This window comes from Macrosteles quadrilineatus, unplaced genomic scaffold (genome assembly GCF_028750875.1).
Source record: "Macrosteles quadrilineatus isolate MER2022 unplaced genomic scaffold, UCM_ALF_1.0 Scaffold_3__2_contigs__length_128488019, whole genome shotgun sequence".
Taxonomy (NCBI): Eukaryota; Metazoa; Arthropoda; class Insecta; order Hemiptera; family Cicadellidae; genus Macrosteles; species Macrosteles quadrilineatus.
The window spans coordinates 82893840-82917662 of NW_026542596.1; the positions used below are offsets into that span (position 1 = coordinate 82893840).

General features: G+C 34.2%; 1 protein-coding gene across 1 annotated transcript; it reads left to right on the top strand.

The window, feature by feature from the left end:
- The first annotated feature begins 1642 nt into the window (after nt 1-1642).
- On the top strand, nt 1643-23036 carry LOC128989823 (transcription elongation factor B polypeptide 3-like). The gene is made up of 9 exons (XM_054411889.1): nt 1643-1874; nt 6825-8460; nt 8878-9086; nt 10110-10300; nt 11592-11683; nt 12692-12891; nt 14161-14307; nt 15105-15264; nt 19096-23036. Exons 1-9 carry the CDS (start codon nt 1797-1799, stop codon nt 19164-19166), a joined length of 2784 nt encoding a protein of 927 aa, XP_054267864.1. The 5' UTR covers nt 1643-1796; the 3' UTR covers nt 19167-23036.
- The last annotated feature ends 787 nt before the right edge of the window (nt 23037-23823 follow it).

Below are 23823 nucleotides of genomic sequence, written 5' to 3' on the forward strand. Positions count from 1 at the left end.
TGATGAAAGTGTCGCTCGAAAAGGGGTGGATGACGTTTGCTCAATGCTGAAACACTTCTTTGAAAACATTCTGAGCCCAAAAGTAAAGCACATTGTTATTTTCTGCGACTCATGTGGGGGGCAGAATAAAAACTTTACAGTCATACGTTTTCTGCACTACACAGTTCATACACTTAAGCGATTTGAAAGCGTAAAAGTGGTTTTCCCTATAAGGGGTCACTCTTATATGGAGGGGGACAAGGACATGAGTCTTATAAATCCCAAATCTTACACAGAAACACCTGACGACTGGAGGGACGTCATCAGAAATAGTCGAATCAAGCCATCACCTTTCACTGTAGTAAATTGTTCTTCAGAAGTAAAGTTTGAAACTTGGACGGACTATTTATCGGGACTTTATGTTAAAAAATGCCCTATGCCTACAAGACCAATACGGATTTTGAAAATTGAACAAAGTCAGAAAAGATTTGTACTTCACAAGGAAAACTACTTCGGGAGCTATCTAAAGGCGGCTTTCGTTCAAAATCAAGGCACAGAAAAGAAAAAATCAAGAAAGGCTGTAAGTCAAAGTGAACCAAAGATACTGGGGAACCTTTACAACGGTAAACTACCAATCAAACCAGCAAAACTGAAGGATCTTCTTCATTTGAAACAATTTTTGACAAATGCTAATTTTTCGACAGTGGCATTTCACGAGAGAGTCACGAGAGAATAAATGTTTAGTGGATGTGCCGGGGATTGAACCCGTCCCTCCCGCACCGAAGTCCGAGACGCTAACCTAACCACTAGGCTAGCAACACAACCAACTAGTGACCAGCTATTGACTAGCGAGTCTATCTATTTTTATTTATTTTACATTCCAACGGACAAACTCCATTTTTACATTCTTAATTACAACAAGACAAGATGGAAAAAATATTTAATAACAATAATAGCATTGGCTCTGGCCTTAGTGAAAATACATGCATTTAGATATAAAGAATGTACATAATGATTCAAATTGTAAATAAATAACATAAGTAATAAATAGATAGTGAAATATACAAAAATAACAATACAAATAGACTACTATTTACAAAACAACAGCCTTGCCAAGAAAGTCCCTGCATTTTGATATAAATAGTGTACATAATGATTTGAAATATAATGGCCCTTCTGAGACTGCGGTCTCAGCAATTCCTTCGAAGTTGTGAGTCACGATCTGCTATGGCTAAAAAGCAAAGCAAAGAAAGTATGGAGTTGGAGGAGCTGTACTCGACACCTTGTCCTGCTACATGGCCGACCCGACCGCAAGCAGGTTGCCTCCCTAACGGTGAAATGCCAGCTTGAAATCTGACCAAATTGAAGGGATCCCGTTTGAAACACTATTATATGTTTTTCAGACTTTCTCTGAAGGTACTGTAACCATAGAAAATTAAGAAAACTGTGTACACTGTTCCTTACTTCCTATGGCTGAAACCTGAAACCATTGACTAAGGAAATAAAACTTTATTTCCCTTGTCTGTGCTGAAACGAAACACACCTGTTCACTGTTCTATAATCAGCTGTGAAGAAAAAGTAGTTGTCGAAACAGAATAGCAGAAAGCAGAGAAGCAGAAGAAGAGCGTAGCTATCAGTTAGCGCAGGCAGAACAGGAACAGAATAGAAAGAAAAGAAACAGAATCATAGTTCGCAGATGTGGTGAAGTTCGCCGAATGTCAGGAAAACATTTCCCTTCGCTATTCATTTTGTTCGGTTGTCTTGTGAAATTCGATATGCATATTTAATTTGTGGCCAAATTATTTTTACTTACCAGTATGACCGATAATTCGGTGGTCGAACAGATCAAGCACTACCAAAAAGATATCATAAAATGTCCTGAAAATTCTAAAAGGGTAAGTTCCTATGTGATCAGAAATTTCTTCGCCCAGCATTTAAACATATTTCACAGAAAGCTGATTTAACTTATCTCTGTTCTCCCATCCTGTTAATTTCAGCAAATGTTAAAAATAATTATTAGTATATATCTTAGCAATCGAATTGCTTGTTAGTTCTATTTCACTTATTATTATAGTAAAAATATTCAATTTAAATCCTTTTCAATGAAGCATGTCAATGTGGCAACTTTCAAGGATAAGTAGGCCTAAGTTAGCTTAATACTAGTAGCCTACTACTTTCAAATAATTGCTTTTAAGTTAGGGTAGCCTATATAATTTGAATTTTATTTCTCGATGCTCAGCCATGCTATTTGAGCTATGAAACATCATTCATGTAGATGATTGATGTTTAACCTTATTTTACAAGTTCTTAATATTTGATTAAGAATATTATGTTTGGCTTAACTTAGTTGGTTATTAAATCTTTCTCAAGAGAATGTCAAACCCAAAATGTTTTAACCAACAATAGATTAGGGCAAGTCATTCAGATAACTTTTTTTTAAACTTTTACTAAACTTAGGTTATCCTAACTTGTAAATTTGTATAGGCTATATATTAATTGTAAATAGTTTGACTCTGTCTATCCAGCAAGAGCTGGTCATGGACGTCGAGGGAGGTAAGTTAACTCAGGTAATTTAGGCTATTCCTTGTCTCAAATTTTCTCTTCATGGTGAATAACTAATTTTCTTTGTCATAACTTAAGTCAATCGATTTTACTTCTCCTGGGTACACTTCCATATCTGTTGGCACAAACAACCAAATGAGTAATATTGATAATTCGGTTGTTTAATTCGATATATTGATCAATATTTTCATTCGGTTTTTGTGTCAACGGTATTTCTGAACTTTCTAGACTTTTCTTTTAAACGTTTTTAAATTATTCCTACAATCTTAATAAACAATAAAATACCTTTAAAACATTTTTTAAGGTGCAAAATTCACTGCGAAAATATACGGAACTACTTTCTCAATGCGCGGAGCATATCGCACGTCAAGAAACAAGGAGCAGAGTGATACGGACCGGTGACTACTTATTTATTTTATTTTATTTTTACCTTCCAACGGTCAAGAACCAATTTACAATATGTTGTATAGATGACTTAATTTAACTCAAACATATACATACAAAAATAATTTTTGACAATGACATGCAGTACAGTAATTTAAGTAAATACAATTTGAGCAGTATCAAAATAGACTTACACAAAGCAGAACTTTAAATAACAACCAATGAACAAGAACAACAAACAAGAACAGTAAGTGAAAATATAAATGAACGACAAACAATAAATATATGAGTTTCAACAATAACAATAAATATACTATGAGTTTTAACAATAACAATAATATATGAATTTCAACAATAACAGTAGGCCTAAATATAATTTCAACAATAACAAAGAAAACAAGATTTTTAAAAAGAGAGAAACATTCATTGGTTTGAAACAAATATAATAACAGTAATTTTGGGTGGTAACTATGATGAGCGGTGGAAGTCAGCCAGTACCCTCTTCCGGATTGTTTTTTGGCTGTCTGTGAAGATGTCAAAAGTGGCACAGAAGACATTCCCATTTCGAAGCATCCTTACAAGGGGTCCATGGTACAGGTATCCACGTGCATAGTGCCTCCTTCCGAATAGGTCCTGGGATCTTGTACCAGATGGAACACGAATGTCCACTTCAGACAGCAAGGCAGGACAATCAATCAACCCGGTTACGAGATTGGAGAGGAAGACCATATCAGATGCACAGCGCCTCGCCCGAAGATCCTGGAGATTTAGGTTTTCCTGCATTAGAGCCACAGGCACATCCCGATACTGTAGACTTACTCTTGCACCTATTTGTGTTGCCAGCTGATTAGAAATAAGAATTAAATAAGCGATATATCGAACCGCATCGAAATTGATATTTAATACCTCACAGGTTATATTTTGAATTACATTGACGGTAAGTTACAGTAAGTTATTAGCCTACACATTAATAAAACACAGATTGAACACTGATCTAGTTTAGGCATGTGGGGAAGGTAGGTCGGGGTTTATGAGTATTCGTGGCTCCATTAAGTGTTTTGAAGTAAGGTTAGATTAGGAAGGTAATGTGTAGGTTATAGGTAATCGAGTTGTTTATTTGTGTTGCACCATATTGTTTTTTATCTTTTAGAATCGTTTCCCCGTTTAAGCAACTACCTATTCAAAGGACTTAATGGAGCCACAAACTCTCATAAACCACGACCTGCCTTCCCCACATGCCTTTTCTGCTGTAAAACCAATTTATGTAACCATACAGCACGTTTGTTAGGTTAGGTTGCTTTAGAATAGTTTCATTTTATCAGTCAGTTGGTAACACAAACCATTCTAGGAGCCCAAGAGTAAGTAGTCACCAGTCTGTATCACTCCGATCCTCGTTCCTCGGCAAGCGATGTGCTCCGCGACTTGAGAAAATAGTTCCGTATATTTTTGTAATTTGCAGTGGTTTCCGCGCCTTATAAAAATGCTTTAAAGGTTTATCAATATCGTAGGAATAATTTTAAAAGTTTTAAAGAAAATTCCAGAAAGTTCAGATTTACCGTGGCAACAGATATGGAAGTGTACCCCTGTCCCCTTCTCCTTGCTTAAATGAATTGTTACAAAGTTGCAGTAGCCTTATAATTTCTTCCTGATGATTAACGTCAAGGATTGAATTAAAATCTAAGATTTGTGTGATGAAAGCCTGAGTAAAATTTTCGGATGGCTGTTTCTGAAAGCAAATAACGTAGGCTAACTTATTGGCCAAGGCCTTAACTTATTAATGATGTAATGCAATTTTATCCACTTTATGATAAGTTAGTCTTTAAGATGCAGTGTCTTATAGCCTATAGCCGATAACTTAACTTATTAGGCTACCTACATCAGCTTACCAACTTAAATATGTTAGTCAGGTTCAAGTGTAAGAAATTTGCCTGGATAAATAAAGATTTTTTCATTTCATGGGTACAGTTTCGTAACTGGGCTACGCCAATATGTAATGTCGATATTGTAGCACAACGGATTGAGTTATCAAATAATTAAATAACTTACGTCATCAATCCATAAATTTCTGTGGAGTACGCGTTTCAACCATCAGGTCATCCTCAGCTCCACTGTCATATTGTAGACATATTGTAGCCGTAAACCTGAGCCCGTCCAGCCGTGCGCACGGTGTTATATAATAGTATTTCGTTACCTAAATCTTTCGTACGTGTCGTGTATGTGTTGTTAATGTAAAATGTGTTTGGACTATTTATTTAAATCGACGCTGTTGCTACAAAGCAACATAGAAACAGATTCAACCTAGTGACAGTGGAGCTGAGGATGACCTGTTGGTTGAAACGCGTACTCCACAGAAATTTATGGATTGATGACGTAAGTTATTTAATTACGCCAATATGGATTGAAAATATCGATTAGTAAACCTTCATTTGATTTTTTATTCATCAGCAAGTTTGTTCAGTTAGGTTAGTTATTAACAGTTTCATTTTATAATTATATAAACTTAGTTTAAAAAATCTAATGAAGTTTTACTAGGTAATCAAATCAATATTTTCAATCGATATTAGCTTAGCCTAGTTAAGATACTGTAGACTACCCATTGTTATATCAAGGCTAACTTAAATAGGTATGCATTTTCAATTTTTAATTCAAATACGGTATTACAATTAAATTGCATATATAACTTAGGTAAGTTAGGCACTTATAGGTTTTCAAAACAACTGGCTACAGAATATACAAATGAGTACCGGTAGGCATAAATCTGTTTTAAACACTGATATCTCAATAGCTAACTTACTTCGCCTTGCTAAAAGGAAAAAGTTTTTGCAGTAAGTAGGCCTATGTTGGTATAGGCCCTAATATGCAGTATTTTTGTTATAGTCTGGTTAAGTTATATAATTGTAATACCGTTACTTTTCAGTCTGGTCTAAGTTTTGCACATGGGGATAAAAATAAAAATAAATAAAAGCGAGCTATTAGCGCTTAGAGATGTAAGTTTTTAGCATGTAAAATAAACCTTAAGAGTCCATTTCATGATTATGATTTCTCTTTACGTAGACTTCCTTACCGTAAGGAATTAAACAGGTCAGGGTAATTACTTTCTTTGTCTCAGTGACTTACTGCTGGCCGGAACTCTAATAATTTCTTCTTGAGAATATATTAAGTTACTAGCTGTAACCCGCGGGCTTTGCCCCGTTTAACTTCTTCATTTTCAAGATTATCTCGTTCGCATGGCTCAATCACGTTCTGGTTGAAGTTTGTTCGCTACGCTCACTCACCTTTAGGTTGGAGCTTGTTCGCTACGCTCACTCACCTTTAGGTTGGAGCTCGTTCGCTGCGCTCACTTGCCTTCAGGTTAGCTCGTTCGCTACGCTAACTCGCCTCCAGGTTGAAGTTCGTTCGCTACGCTCACTCACCTTTTGGTTGCAAATTAGCTGTTGTCATAAATGTAAAAGAAATAATAGTGCTGCACCCTGTTGGTAATCCTTGTAACTTTAATGCTATTGAACATCATAGAACAGAACCAAATTGTTTAATTGAAACAGCTGTTAAGATTCAATAATTCCATTTCTCATAAGGTTAACATGGGAAATTCCAGAGCCACTGGGGCGGAGCCCGAAAGGATTTTTGAAATAAGAATATGCCTATATGTTAATCGGGAATGTGAGCTATCATCATGCCAAATTTCAGCCTAATCCGACCAGTATTTTTTGCGTTCACTTGTCACAAACATACATCCATACATCCATACATCCATACATCCAAACTTTCTCATTTATAATATTAGTAGGACAACAGTTTGTATGATACACAGCAAATTTTGTTTTGAGTTTTTGAATATTAGTAATTTTATCTGATTTTATAGATTTATTTCATTCATAGAGTTTTTCCATTATTTTTAGATGATCCGTTGCATTGAGCGACTGATGGTACTACCTGTGACCATCTCTCACCTACAAGAGACAGGTGTCGGTCGTTCTGTCAATGAGTTACGCAAGTGTGGAGGAGAGGTCGGAGCTGCTGCTAATGCTCTGGTCTGTAAATGGAAAAGCATGGTGCAAGCAGAAGAAGATAGTGATGCAGAGTCAGAAGTTGAAGAAGATGTGCCCAAAGAAACTGTGCGAGTTTCCTCACCTGATGTAAGAAACAGCCCTTCAGTAAAAAATGATTCGGTTGATAAACACAAGAAACCCCAAATCAGTGAAGAGAACAAGAAGCAAAAAACAGACCATAGTAGTAAAAAAAGACAATCTTCTCATTCAGAAAGCAGAAGTTCTGAAAAAACACTTGCTGAAAAACATGATCATAAGTCACACCGAAATAAACTGTCAAGGTCAGAACATGGATCAGAATCTGACTCTAAACATAGTTCAAGTCATAGATCTAAATCTGACCATGGTTCAAGATCCAATAATAGCCGTAGATCAGAGTCCCAATACAACGGAGATTCTAAGACTGAAAGGCGAACTTCCAAGTCAATAAATAGTGATAATAAATCTAGTAAGTCCACTTCAATAGAAAGTAAAAATGATGATATTAAACAAAATAATTACAAAGAAAAAAGAAGAAAAGAAGATAGTGGAAGTCGGAGCGAAAAGGAAAACAGGAGAAAAGACGAGAGGTCTCATTCAAGTAGTAGCTCGAAGAAGTACGATGCAAGGAGGATTGAGTCTGAATCCAGTGATGATGACAGTGTTTATAAGCCTAGAAATAAAAAAAGGAAAAAGTCGGATTCTGAAGAAGACAGGAAATCAGAAACTGAAAGCAGGGGAAGGTCAGAGTCAGAAGAAGATATTAAGCCTAGTGACAAATTTAGTGGTCGTAGTAAACATAGAGAATTTATAAAACGTGAGAGTTCAGAAAAAAGTGACGCAGAAAATGATTCTGAAGAAGAAGAAAAGAGTCCTAGTAGCGTACATTCATTTCCTCAAAATATATCAGACAATGATGAGGATATGTCTAACAGAAGCAGCCCTAACAACAAAGGCTTAAGTGACAACGAGGTTGAAAGTGAAGGTAGGAAAAGCTCCTCAAGATGTGAGGACAATGAAGAAAGTAATTCTGACAAAGATAGTGATTCCGATGAAAAGTTATATTCCCCCGAGAGAGAAATTTATGTTCCAACCAAAATTAAAAGGGAAAAAGAAAGTCCACCAAGGCATTCTAAGTCTTTAAGTCCACAAAGGCATTCTAAATCTTCTAGTGATAAATATAAATCAAGTCATTCAAAATCTAGCCATAGCTTATCTCACAAATCCAGTAGCCACAGTTCATCACATAAATCGGATAGTCGGTCTACAAATGGAAAAATATCTAGTAATAAAAAAGAGGGAAATGAGCATGTTAAAATCAAGAAGGAAAAAGAAGAAAGTGATAATTTAAAGAAGCGTAAAGAAGAAAAGTCTAGTGAAAGCAAAACTCATAGGTCAAGTAATTCACATTCAGATCCGAATGAAGGAAGCAGTTCTAACAAAGCTGAGAAAAAGGCCAAGATTAAAGTAGAAAAACAAGATGATGGCAGTATTGACTGTGTGTCTGGTAAGTAAACTTCATAGGTCTTACAATTTCAATTTTTCAACATATAATTCTGGTAATTACTGGCTCTAATTTTCATTAGTCAGGGATGCACAGGTGCGTAGTTTACTGAATATAAGTTATGAGTGAGTGTGGAATGGAGTGAGATGGTAGGCCTATGTGTAACAATTGTAAGTAGGCGTAACTACATTTTTTATTACTGGGTATTATCGTGCAATCACTTAGTCTAAATAGTTTACAGAAATATTACGAATCCAAATTGGTAGACGGTGTCTGTGTCACTTTACAAATTCCAGGGCATAGTCTAAACCAATGAAATTCTCTTTTAAAATTAGGCAATTTACCTACTGAAAAGATTAAAATACAATCTTTTGAAGATATAATTTGATGTGTTTGTACTTTATCTTTGAACTTTTCCAGGTGCAAGTTTTGCTGATGCACTAATGGGATTGTCTGAACTGAAGAAAAAACAGTCACTAAAGAGAAAGTCCACACCATCCTCACCGGAAAAGCGATCTCGGCCTACTGAGAAATCAAGTGATGGGAAGTCGAAAATCTCTATCAAGTCTGAAACTCGCACTTCTACTTCATCGTTATCATCCTCAAGTAGCAAGACGAGCTTCAAAGAGGTATGATTCTTAACTTATACAGACATTTAGCAAAACTTAGTAACAATATTACTTAAGGATAAATTTAGTAAGCTTTAGGCCTACTAATACATTTTGCAAAATTGCCAAACCAGTGTTAACCGTTGGATTGTTATATTCAATCAAACCACCGTTTTTATTTGAAAAAATGTATGCCGTATTAAAACTCTCATTGGAGGCCATTATAGAGTAAAACATGACCGTTGTAGGTTAAATTATGATGTACATACTTGCAAGACCACCAAACTATTTTGTGTCTGGTCACTGACATTTTCGGCTAATTGTATTAAGTGTGCTAACTATTGTTTCATAGATTTCCTAACAACGTCCAGACAGCTTACATTTGTTTGTTCAAGCCTTATAGGATCAACCATCTGGGTGCAAAGATTCTGAGTCTTTTCACTTTTATTGTAGCAATTTAGGAGATCCTACACTCATTTTTCCAAGAAGCTGTTTCTGTTTACTTTGAATCCAAATACAAACCGTATAGCACACTTCTGAAGTCTTCCGCTGCAAGATTCAATTTGGGTCAAGTTACATTAGGATGTCAAGTCATTATTTGGGTCAGATTTTGTTAGGTTTGTTAATTTCATTTGATTATTTTTTTAAATGCATATCAATTAACCATTTTAACCTAACATAATATTACCATTTGCAGAAGCAGTAAGGGGCAGCTGACAGATTTTTACTTGAACAGTAGTTGTCTCAAAAAACTACTGATTACTTACATTTATTAATTACTTATTTAATAATCTAAAGCCTAAGTAGGTCTATTTACCTTGCTGTGTTGGCCTACTTGAACTGCAACTGTGACTAGCAGCAACAGGAAACGCAAGAGTACAAAACCCTTTAACAAGAAAACACTAACACACATCCAAGGCGTTTCTGCACGCAGACAGTCATATTTTAAATGTTCAGTCAGACCTCGGGCACGTAATACAAAATTGTATATATGAAGTGGAGGTAAATACAATACAATTAACCAACCCCAATTGACCATTTTAGCCTGATCTGCTGTCAAAGAATATAAAGTTGGAACCTCTTGATGTGGATCTCAAATCCACCTTGCCGGAGATATCTCCGCACTACAAGCCCCTCCCCCACTACTCCCCTCCCGACAGTCCGGCTGGGAAACGCAACAAACAGCTCACTCAAGAGGAGGCCCTCAGTACGATCATGTCCAACAAAAACCAGAGGTAAGATAATAGGATTTGTAGTTTTGTTAGTGTACAACACATATTAATTTTGCAAATTTTTTGCTGCTTTTAATTGTAAATTTTTAGTTGATTTAGCCTACATAATAATAGTGTTGTTTGTACCATTAATAATATTGTTTTTGGTGTAATAGTAAATCATTTGTTGCATAGAAATTACAATAAATGAATGATTATGTAATAATACTACATATAATAATAATAATTAGGAATCAACTTAAATATTGGTGATGGTTGGAAATCTTCATGGACGTTGCCATGATCGCTTGAGATATCACAAACTTTGCCGGAATTTCAGGAAATCATCACGGATTATGCTGTGATTGCATGAGATGTTCGCAACATTTCTGCTAGTACAGTTTTACCAGTTTTGAGAGTCAGTCTTTCGTAAATTTAGAAGAAATCGGTATAACAAATTATTGTAAATAACCACTGAGAAGTAAGGAACAGAAGAGAGATTCAATGGTACATTTGAGTGGTGTCTAGCACTAGAGTGCTGGTGACTAGGGCAAAGTTCTGAACCCCCCCCTCACCACCCTCACCCTCATGTACTACAACGCTCATTGTGGAGGAAGACCCCAAGCCTTGCGCGATATGAATTTCCCCACAGTGCTCGCCATTCGGGTTCTTCCTTGCTCGTCACAAGTACATTTCCGCCCCAACATATTAGAGCTGAAAGCACTGTTGTCCCATAAGCATGAATCCACTGTTCCTTACTGCTCTGTGAAATAAGGGTGCAGACATAAGTTCATAATATGTTCTTGTTGTGTATTTACATTTTAATGTATTCATGATTGAGACTAGTTTTTACTCATTAAGTTTATACTTAAATTAATTAAGTTCTCAAAAGCTACTGTTGATGCAAGGACACTCTAAGGCAAGGATAAAACCTACCTTTGGCATAGGTTGAATATTAAAATTGAATAAAAAATTACCATGCCAAGACTTTTATGAAAATATTTTTTACTATTGTAGAAAGAAATTAAATAATCACCAAATGAACAAAAATATGGTATTTAGGGTGATAGTGACTATAATACTATAACAATGAATATTAATACTTTACATACACTTATTTTTATTTTGTATTGTAGAGATAGACCTACTAATTTGTTTAGTTAATTTTTTTAAATTTCAGAACTAAGGGGCCCCCCTCTGATAGGAAGTTTATATTAAGCCCCGGGGCAGCATCTAAAGCCGGCTCTAAGTAAACATTAAAATAAGTCAAATAAATATCAAAATTGTAATTATTAAATGTATGTTTTAATTACAGGACAAAAGTGTTTTCTGGCAGTAAATCAGGATATTTGAAGGTCCCTTCGCTGTTTGACTTGTGTATACAAGTTTTAAGAGACAATATTGAAGGTAAGATAATTATTTTATAATTTGTCGACGTCATGTTAAAAAAGATATTAGACTACACTGTGAACTTATTATTAACGAATATTGTTATTTTATTGAGAAGTATTATGAGCTAGGCTACTGTATTGGTTTTTGTGATGGTTGTATTAACAGTTATCAAATTATGAGTTCAAAACTTCCAAAATCAAACTTCAATTTTAAAATATTTAACTAGTGTTATTATTTTATTTAAGGCTATAAGGGCAATAAATAATTAAATAGCTCTGAAATGAGCAAAACTATGGACTAACAATTAATTTTAACCTTTGCAAAAACAAGTAAATCTTGTAAAAGTTACACAACAGGCCAATATTAAAACACCCACATAGTATAAGAACCAGTCCATCTAAGCCCTGTTTCAAAGTCCTTTAACATTGAAATTTTTGAATAATTAAAGATTGGAAGGAGAAAATGGAAATGTGAGCAAAAGGTTTAATCATTGACTACCGGTACAGTATCTTATTAGTCAATGGTTTAATGTAAAGTGTAATTTAGAGGCAACAAATCTGGCCTTGAAGAAGTAAAAACTCAATTGGATAGGTTGAAAGCGTTATGGTAAACACATTTAAAGGATTAGTTTTGTCACATCACGTAATGCTACAAAGTGGTTCAGGGAGCGCCTGTAGCACAGTAGACACTCACTAATTTGGCACGTTAAGGACTTTTGTAGTGCTTAAACGCCTGAAACGCTGGATTGCTCAGTCTAAGAATAGACGTTGCTAAAAAAGCAGAAATGCTGCTAAAATCAAGAATCAAATATATTACTCTACTATTTTCCCATGAATTGTGATTGCTCAGTTTGCAACACCTTGTGTCTCAATATTGTTTAAGATGTGTGAACTCTGCCAAATATGTCCAGAAGGCTTACTTAGAAAAAACCTTACACTGATTCTGGCTTTTTGACTGTTGCTGGAACTGAGAAGGTTTTCTTATAGATTTTCACAAATGACAGTTTTAATTTTGCGTTTGCAGCACTGGAGTACACTGGAGGTGTTCCTTACGACCTGTTGAAGCCTGTCCTAGACAGAGCCACAGCCTCCCAGCTGTTCCAGTTAGAGCACTACAACCCCTACCTGGTGGAGGATACGGACGGCTTGTGGAAGTTCCATTGCAACAAGGACTTCCGCGGCAAGGAACCCGACGAGTTTGAGACTTGGCGAGAGTTGTATGTGGTGAGTTTACTTTCAAATTTTTTCCTTTTAATTTTGCTGCCAAGTTTTTTGTTTCACCTTAGCTTATAGACTGGTGTTCACTTCGGGAATTTTGTTTTATCGTTTGTGTACAACGCCAGTAGCTTTTTAGATTATTTTATATGTAACTGTTCACATTTTGTTTTTTTTACTTCCTGATTTTCAGGATGAAACAAAATGTTTCCCGGTGTATAAAGAGGGTTTATTTTTAGAATCTTGAGTAAAAATTCTTGCAGGTAACAATAATGACAAACAATTCAATCCCAATATTAAAGACGTTATTGTCACTCGCGACTTGGCAAAATCTATGACAAATCCATAACTTTTATTCGCCAAAGTAAAACGGGAAAATAAGACTAATAATGTAAGGGTATACTGCAGTACTTACGCCTGTCGATACTTATTTAGATTTTTTTTTTTTTTTTTATCTCGCTCGTTGCGAGTCGCATCCACGCCTTAAGCTTGCCGCTGGTCCGCTGTTTGGTCTCGGGAGAGGGTGTTTAGCGAACGTACGCTTGCCGTCAACTGTCCTAATTATCCTCTACTTCTACTGTCCACCGGTCTCAGCGCCCCCACCATCGCTATGTCAGCGCCCCGAGGTCGCAGCGGCCAAGTCACGAACTAGGACACTTGGACAAGTGGACAACTGGACATGTTTACTTCCGATTATTGTTGTCGAGCGCGCTTGAGCACTTCGCGGCCTTAAAATAATTAAAACGAACCCCCTAATAAAATTTGACCATTACATCAGAACAAATCCCATAACGAGAAAATCTCAAATCAAGTGTTATTCCGTCCCTTGGATGATGCTTGAAAATATATTGTTCCCGAAAATATCACAAAATTTCAGGACTATGTGATCCCTAATTACTACGGTATCTAATTCGTTTAGAAAAACCAACTGGTTAGAATTTTGCCTCACTTCTCAGATCTACTCGTTGATATCTCAATTTAACAATGGTTTAAAGTAGCCTATTTAAATTACTTTTTACAAAAATTTAAATTGTATTTTAATAACTTTTTTATTTGCAAATTTAAATGTTATCTCAAAGACTTATCTGCTTTTCTACAAAAATTAGAATAGTTAGGATAGTCAGAATTGCGCACATGACTAACAAATAAACAAAGTGTGAACATCTCCCCATATTATATTATTTATCTCCTGCAATCGTCTTAAAAAAAAATATTTAACAACATGTCTATATAGTAAGTTACAGTCAGCCATGTTTGAGCTGTTGTGTGTTGTTTCAGCGACTGCTTGACGAGAGGGAGAGGAAGCTAGAGGCTCTGAAGGCAAACATAACACAGTCAATGGCCAAGAGCACTCCTGTGAGGCAGACCAAGCTGGCCTACGTCGACAGTGTGGTCAAACCTCCCAGGAACATTGCTAAGAAACAGGTTTGTCTTAGTTGCATACCTATCTGACAGAAACCCAAATCACAAGAGGTACTGCTCTTGTGGTCCGTGGTTTTACACCTTTCACCGATAGTTTTACTATGTGATAATGCTGTGACTCGGTACTTCAAAGCACAACTTAGAATGAAGGTTGTTAGTCTCTTATCTATCTAGAAATTTATATGTATTTCGGGCAGAAAGATCTTTCTTTGTATTAGAAAATTGCCTTCTCTTAAAACCATGCAAAATGATGATGATGATGGTTGTTTATTCACCAAATTCTCACTACTCCTAATTTATTTATTGTTGGTAAAATATAGAATTTTGGTGTATGAGGTACGTGAGGGAGCAGTACAGTAAAACCTCGATTATCTGGGGTAGTTGGGGGAAGGGAGAATACAGATAACCGAGAACCACAGTTAATGGTATGTTATACAAAAAACGACCTTAAAAATGCCGTAGTAACATATAAATTAGACATTAATGTCATACTTTGGATTTTTACGTAAACAAAACTCAATATTATGCAATCATGATATTTTGAAGTCATTAACCATGGTTCAGTTTTATAAACGGTCAGTTGAAGAATCACAGCTTCCTTAAACTTAAACAAATTTGCTAATCACTGTAAAGTATTTCAATAATTTAACATGTAAAGAACAGTTTATAAGGCTGCTAGTGATAGGCTTTAAATGCTGTTTTAGAACTATAATTCAACCACAGCTGTTAAATATAAGCGCACTCTACTGTACTGATTATATGTACAAATTCAGCTATTATAAAATGAGGATGTATTTCAGATGAAGTTCGGCACAGGCAAGGCAGTCAAGCATGAACTCGTATCCAAGGCGATGGTGGGGGCAGCTAGTAGCAACCCCGCACCCGCTGCAGTTCCTGTCCCCGCTCCCCCCGCCTCTGCCAGATCTAGTCACTCCAACGCCTTCCCCATCCCAAATTTCTGTGAGTACCCCATGTAGTTTAGTGGTTATAGTACTCACCTTTATATCTGAAGGTTGCTGGTTAGAATTCAAGCAAGATAGATTTTTTTTAACCTGATGCCTTGTCATTTAGTCCAGGACCTGACTAGGTTTCTGTGTGCATGTCGTGTATAGAGAATTTTGCTTTTGCATTTCAATATAGGTGTATTAGGAAGCGTTTTCCACTCGGGTGTCAAGTTCGCACCTGGTACGTTTTCGAGCTATGACGTCATCAAGATGGCGGCTCGGCAATTTTTAAATGCGTATATTTCGCAAACCGTTTAATGGATCGGGATGATTCTTTTTTGTTTGAAAGATATTTTTACAAGCTATCTTTTTTGTATTTACACATTTGTTGTAAACTTAATATTTACCGCAGAATATTGATAAACTTCATTTTTATTGTTATTATATTTATTGTTTTGCTTATAACTTCTTAACCGCTGATAAAATCAAATACCACCCGTTGCAAAAGTTGCAGATAATTCTATACCCTTTCCAATGATACCAAACAATATGTGATTAGACCTAAAAATAAAGCAAAGAGATTGAATAAACCGTAAAATACACTGAAAGTGGTGTACGGTCCGGGAAAGATTTAGTCCTGGACATGACTAGGGTTCTGTGTGCATATCGTGTATAGAGAATTTTGCTTTTGCATTTCAATATAGGTGTATTAGGAAGTGTTTTCCACTCGGGTGTCAAGTCCGCGCCTGTTACGTTTTCCAGCTATGACGTCATCAAAATGGCGGCTAGGGCAATTTTTAAATGCGTATATTTCGCATACCATTTAACGGATCGGGATGATTCTTTTTTTGTTTGAAAGATAATTTTACAGGAAATGTTTTTTGTATTTACACTTTTGTTGTCAACTTAATATTTATCTCACTATATTAAAAAAACGTGGTTTTTAATATCATAGTTTTTGAATTTTTCCTCATAACTTGTTAAACGCTTGTAGAATGAAATAACTACCCATTACAAAAGTTGTAGATAATTTTATGCCCTTTCCAACGATACCAAACAATTAATGTTTGAAACTAAAATTAAAGCCAAGAGATTAAATAAACCGTTAACTAACACTTAACATGGTAGAAAGTCCGGAAAATATTGCGGCTGGAACAATTTTTCAAATGCGTATATTTCGCATACTGGTTAACGAACCGGGATGATTCTTTTTTTGTTTGAAAGATATTTTTTAAGCCTATCTTTTTTGTATTTACACCTTTGTTGTTAACCTACTATTTGTCAAAAAGTTATAAGCAAAAGTAAAATAAAAACAACAATTAAATGTACATTTATTAATATTGTCGGATAAATAGTAGGTTAACAACAAAAGTGTAAATACAAAAAAGATAGGCTTAAAAAATATCTTTCAAACAAAAAAAGAATCATCCCGATCCGTTAAATGGTATGCGAAATATACGCATTTAAAAATTGCCCTAGCCGCCATTTTGATGACGTCATAGCTGGAAAACGTAACAGGCGCGAACTTGACACCCGAGTGGAAAACACTTCCTAATGCACCTATATTGAAATGCAAAAGCAAAATTCTCTATACACGACATGCACACAGAACCCTAGTCAGGTCCAGGACTAATTGGACTATCGATGATGTTAACTAACAAAAAGTCAACGTTAGTTAATGAGGACTTGAACCGTTCGCTTGCAAAAACAAAAAGACCAACAGTGTGTAAACACAAAAACAGTTATGAATTAAGGATGTTTAGAGCTATTAAAGACTTTTAGGTTAAATAATTGTTTTTAAATTACTCACTAAGCAAGAATACCTTAAGGAAGAGGGAATGGATACACAACACAATATAGAACCTCAGGATCTCAGGAGAAACTTCCAGACAGTTGACAGTACACATAAAGTTAACAACACAATTAGCATTTCAACCCTACAATGTGAAGGAAGTACGGTATGGTACAGTAGGTCTTTCTCCCTCCAGTTGGCATACAATGCCAGACCGGCTACGTTTCAAGCAGTGCTGCTATCTGTCAGTGTTTTAGCGAATTACGTCGACTCTCGTCGTAATGCAGCACATCACCGCACGTTATTTGCTATTCGCCAGACCGAAATTTGAAAGCCGATCGCCTGGCACTTGGGTTTGTTCAACATTGCGCCGCACCAGGGCTACGCCTGCCATTGAGGGGCTGCAGCGATCGTGTTAAATAATTTTAATATTATTTTAGGTATTGATAGTGTGGAAGATCTTCTACTAAACAGACAACTTAATGGAAATTGTGAAGATGATGTAATTAAAGTACATAATATTTGGCCCAAAACAATAATATTTTGTCAAATTATTGGAGACTGAACTTTACTATTTACAAGATACTATATCTGGATTGAATGTTGACATCTAATGTAAGTGCTGGAAATTTTCCACACATAGCCTATTTCTGTATTTATTTTTCAAAACTCCCAAGTTGAGGATACACTCTTACACAAAACCGTTATCCTAAACCTAATTATATTTTTACGATACTAGCCTACTGAATTGATACAATTTTCAATTGGACATAAATTTTAATTCTGCACCTCTCCATGCACGTTTTAAATGTGAAGCTATGATTCTTATTAATTATTCATACTAAGTGTACTTAGAAGTTGAAAGATAACATACGCCATGAGATACGCTTATGAATTTTATGGTTAAGAATTGTCTTCCAATTTAAGCAAAGTAAGGGTCTGTGGCAGTTTGTCGACCTACTACTATATTATAAATGTAGCTTACTTAATGTCGAGCTTTTTAATAAAAGTGAACCCCTACATTTTTTTATTTGTAAATTCAGAAAGCCATTGGAACTCAAAAACTGTCATAAGTGTTTCAGGAAGTTATTTGTTTAGAATTTAACCAAGCCTAACTCTTAATTAAACCACAAAAACCCAAGTTTAAAAAAACAAAGTGATTTAAAGCATGTTTCATATGTTTATAAGTTGTTAATAGTGTATTGTGTATTTACCAAAATCCTTGATTATAATTCATAATTACAGAACTAAAGTGATCATCTCCAACAATCTCTGTGACGTCATAATCAGCGGTAACATAATTATTTTTACATCAGAAAGATTCATAAAAAAATGGATTAAGTTAATCTGGTGCCAATTTGCACAATATAAAAAAATTAAGGAAAACCATGTAGGCATTTTCCAAAATCGCACTATTAGAAAATTATTCCAAAAAATTCCAAAATCATTCAAATCCAAGATTGGGAATAATGATTTTTACATTCAGTCCTGAAAATACCTAGTTTAAATCTGAAAATCACACCTATGACGTTACATTGTCAATATAATAAACTGTTAATATACTAACTCCATGTGTGGAAAGTTAATAAAAATAAAATATAGTAGTATGGCAAACATATTTTTACGTAGGGTACTGCCTTGCTCCTTGCTAACTAGTCATTATTACCATAGACGTATGTTTTGCGGTATCGTATTGCTCTGGTGATTAGACGTCCATTTTTTGCGTTCTATCGACTGACTGAAACTCTTTTCTTATGTGAGTTAGGAAACAAACTCACCAAACTTCATTTATCAACATACTGAGTTTGAAGTCTTACGTTTTACTGTATCACTTCTCACTAAATGTTAGTGAACGGTGGTTGGTCTTAACCAACCGTTTCACTATTGTCTTGGTACAAAATAGAACATTATACACAAGAGAAATTAAGAATCTGAAGGTAAACTCGTTTTGATCATTGAGAGAAATTAGTGAAAGTTGTTAAGGTGTTAAGTAAGTTTTCTCGTTCCTAGCTCATTTTACTTAACCTGATTAATTATAAAATTTCTTTTTTGCAGTGAAAAAGAAAAAAGCTCCCTTAATGCAGAAAACGCTCCAGCTAATGAAGGGTAACCGGTTCAAGAGGTGATAGATTATACAAGTAATTAAAAAAGGCTGAGTATCCGCAGTTTCTGTATAGATCGGACGTAGTAGTTGACTGTGTGAGATGACTATTTTTGTAGTCTGATGTAAATATTTTTTATTTATACAACCACTAAAACGGTAGTACCTAGTAATAGTTGGAGCTGGCGGGTTGTTATGAGTATTTTACAATTTAAAATTTTAAAAATTAGCTTTGCTGATTTCCAGTTCCAGGAAATGTTGTGTAAAGATCACATCCGTTTTTAATGCGCTGTAAGTAGTTTGACAAAACATTGTGATTAAATGTGATTCATCACAACTACCGTGTCACCTTGTCAGGTGTTTTACTTTGCTTTAAGTCTTTTTTCATGTACCTTATTTATTCTTATTAGTTCACATTTTACATTTTTAGATTGTTAGGACCGAATTTAATAGGTTAAATTTTATGATTAAAATCACAGTCCTGACCAGATTGTTTTAAAAACCATTTTTACATGGTGGTACATTAGGAATGTCGTAGAAGCAATTGTAGAAGTATTGTATGTTGTAGATAATATGATTTCTTCACATCACAATTGAAGTTTGAACATTTTCAAAAGCAGTGCCTTTATTGGGTAGGTGACAGTAGCTTAATGGATTTTTTGTGACGTTTAAAATCAACACAGGTATAGGAGTGTGCAAATATATGTAAACAACTTAGAGATGAAACCTGTTTGAAGTGTAAAATTGTGGTATTGGTTATAAAGAGCAACTACGTTTTAAAATATTAATAGAAAGTAAAGTGGTTGATTCAGATTTTTTGGAGAACACGATAGAGTAGCTAGCCTACAAGAGAAAGTTAGAATCCAGGGGCTAATAGATACATGAGAAAAAGTCATTAGGTCCTATAGGACTGTTTCTGAGAGTAGGTTGAAAGTCTATGTTGAAATTTAACTTCTCTTCAATCTATTCTCTGAAGAAGTCCTATATACACACGAGATATCATTGTAATTTTGTATGACTTTTTATTGTCTAGCTTTTTATTAGCTTCTGGACTCTGACTTTCTCATGTAGGTTCTTGCTGAACTCCGATCCTTGTTATTCTTGGTTTGTTGGTTACTCATCACTAAATTAAAATTATACACAATTACTAAAAAAATTAGGTATATTTGGAGCTTTCATCAAAACTCATCTTCAGCCTCTGGTAACATCATATCAGGTAAATAAATAAACTATAATTTGTTATGTTTGTTTATAACTTAATACATGTTTGAATTCTTTTAAGATGAGTTTTGATGAAAGCTCGAAATATACCTATTTTTTGTTGTAGTTGTGTATAATTTTAATTTAGTGATGAGTAACCAACAAACCATGAATAACATTGATAATTCCATCACAAAAAAACATACCAGAATTCGTTTAGCTCTTATCCTCTTCTCCGTAACGTGAACTTTCTTTGAAATAAAAAAAAAACATATATTTACAATGAGGAAATATTTGTACACACCATTTTTAGATTTATTTATAGTTATTGCCTGTTTTCAATGATTTCTAAAAACGTTATTATATTTATTTCAATATTTATGACTTCATTTTAAACAAGTTAGAGGAGATATTTTTAGCGGAAGTGTGAGCCACATTGAGAATAGACTGATTTGTACCATTTAGTAACCATACTGCACCTTAGATTTGCTTAAGCTTTATAAAAAAGTTTGGTTGCCTGTTTATATATATATATTTTATATGTTCATTGTTGTAATTAGTATCATGAATTGCCCAAACTGCAACAGTTGTGTATAGTTCTGGCTGGAAACCAAAATATACCAAATGTTATGTAGGCTAACCAACTTGTTGGTAATATTGTTTGACTGTACACTATTCTTTTGTAGATTCTTATAGTTTCTTGTCATGAAATACAGTAGGGCCTCAATCTCGAATTACTTGATATCTTGATTTTTTTTCATAATCTTGAAACTTCGGTAAATCACAATGTTAAAAATACCTTTATTAGTCAAAAGTTTAAATATTTAACCTTATAAGTCAAATTTTGACTTATTTGATTATTTGAGTAATCTGTAATACTTAATCCTAATCTCTTAATTTACTCAATCTCAATTACTCAAAGTTTTATCCTATACTGTGCAAGTCAACTGTTTTTTTTATTTTATTTTTGTTGAGCTGTGAAAATCCATCTTCTTTGTTTATTAAGCTAGTTCTGTTGTGTTTGCCTATTATTTATTGAGATTATTAAGTGCATGTCTGACGTCATGTCGTCAATGTACAATGTTGACACACGACACAAAAGAATAGTGATGTAGTAATTGTATGACAAGGTAATGAAAAAAGTTGAAATTGTTTGGGAATGTCGAATTCCACCTGACATCTCACACCGATGATATTGTAAAACCGGGTAAAGTATGAGCTTGAAAATGGATTGTTTGCAGACGTAAGTCCAAAAAATCAATCTCAATGTTCAACATAAATTTACAATTACTATAGAATAAATTAAGTACGGTGTATGTACTAATAATTGTGGTTTTTTTTCATCATACATTTTTTAAATAAACAAAGGAGTTATTCTTTGTTATTATATCGTAGTTTTTCATGTTCTGTTCAAAATCTATATTTCGTAATTGTTAACTTGAATTGTACCATGCAAAAGGTTTGACTTAAGTTCTTCCAAAATTACAATGCATATTAAATACTTTACTTAGTATTCGCAATAAATTGTTTATCTTGCTGCTACAGTTACTCTTCAGTATGTAGAAATAGCTTGAGCTAATAAAGGCATAGTGTGTCAAATTCGCGTTATGAAAATCGAGACTAACATCTTAGTTAACACTTCAGTTTCTCGAATGTTTGGTATTACACCTTGTTAACTCAAACCTCCTTGCTTACTCAAAAAACTTGATAACTCTAAATTTTATCTTTACCCCTTCAACTTCGAGATATAGAGGTCCTACTTTTTACTTTGTATGATACTTTTCTAACACTTTTTTGATTTGATTGTTTCAATTAAAGAAGTGTTTGAAATTAAGGAATACAATACTGTGAAATGCAATTTTTTTCTCTAATTGATATAAAAATTCTATGATACTAATGCTCAATTGTAGCCAAGTGGTTTAAATAACTTTTATTAGCTCTGGTTTGGTTTAAAATTATACTTTCTCAATTTCTTATCTATATAATTACTACAGAAGAAGCTTTAAAGCTAACAATAAAGCTGTGTTAAACAAATATTGCCAACTGTTGGATGATTTTGATTTAATCTAACTCTGGATAGTTGACAGAACTGTAAATTTAAACTAGCGAAAAAGATTGTGTGCAAATTTTAGTGACTGGTTCTAACTATGATTGAGTTATTCTGTAAGCTCCTTTGTGATCTTGTGTGCTTGTTTAATTTATCACCATGTCAAGTTAGTAAATGCTATTTATTTATGAATCCTCAATAAGTTTGAAACATAACTGAGTTATGTTTATTTTTTAAAGTATTATTTCGAGTAAAGCGCTTGTCATTAAGTAGCTTCCAATTTTACACAGAATGTTTTTAAAGAAAGCTTTAAGATAAACTTTATGTCTCAAGGGCTTAAAAAGTACAGTAAGAATGTTATACAACCTATTTAAAATTTAGTTTTTAGATTCTGTGATATTCACTCAGGAATGAGAGCCTTCAAAAAGTCAATGCTGACATTCACTTCCATGTTTTGATTTAAATTAAATAAAATGTGTCGCCTGTAAATCAGTTTACCTTTTAATGACTAATTTTATTACATCAGTGAAAAAATTCTACCATTAAAAAATGGCCTACTTTACTTAAAATAGTAGGAAAGACAATTGTTAATAATGGACCTCTATAATTTGTCATAGTTATAACAATGAGATTCCTAATATCATATTAGATTGATGTATTTAATTTATACCATTATTTTAAAATGTATTGTTTTTGAATGTCTATTTTATAATAAAATAGCAATTTTACTTGAGGTTTTGGTATTTTCCGTGTCCTCTTACAAGATAACTGCACTCAAGTCTTATCATTCGTTTATCTTTGTTATTTGTTAAATTTAACCAATTAATTCATCAGTATTTTTTTATCTGATGATAATCTATTCAAAAATAGTTAATTCATCATACCAGTTATCTTAAACAAAGTTTAGTATCATCGACATGATGGAAATACCTTGACATCAGTTACATTCATTCAGTAGATTGTTTTGTAAGCACAAAACTTGGGAAAAGGTCGACAATAACAAGTGACCTTGAATTCTGCTGATTACAGTTGGACTCAGCGAAACTGTGAGACCATTAGAATGAACTTGCTCACCATACAGTTTTTTTTAATGTAGACAGATAATTTGCTGACTTTGTGAATAGCTTCTTACAGTAAAATGTGTTAAATTCAATATTAAAAGGGCTAAATTAATTCTCCACAGGGTGTTCAAAAAAGATAATTTACTTATTGATTCCTCTGGTCAAAATAAAGAGAAAACCAAGAATACATTTCTTTCCAAAACCGCTTCCTAAACCAGATATCCGCCATTACATTATTACATTATATTACATTACCATAAAAGAGCAATGATTGACTTACAAAATATTGTAACACCAATCTCAAAATTTGTATCTCTTATATTTATAAAATTTATCCTTTTACTCAAACTCTCTGAGAGAAGCCAAGTAACCCA

Coding starts and splice junctions, on each gene's coding strand:
- LOC128989823 (XM_054411889.1), top strand. CDS start 1,797: ATGACCGATAATTCGGTGGTCGAACAGATCAAGCACTACCAAAAAGAT. Junction 11,684..12,691: donor TTTAAGAGACAATATTGAAG/GTAAGATAATTA, acceptor TTGCGTTTGCAG/CACTGGAGTACACTGGAGGT. Junction 12,892..14,160: donor CTTGGCGAGAGTTGTATGTG/GTGAGTTTACTT, acceptor GTGTTGTTTCAG/CGACTGCTTGACGAGAGGGA.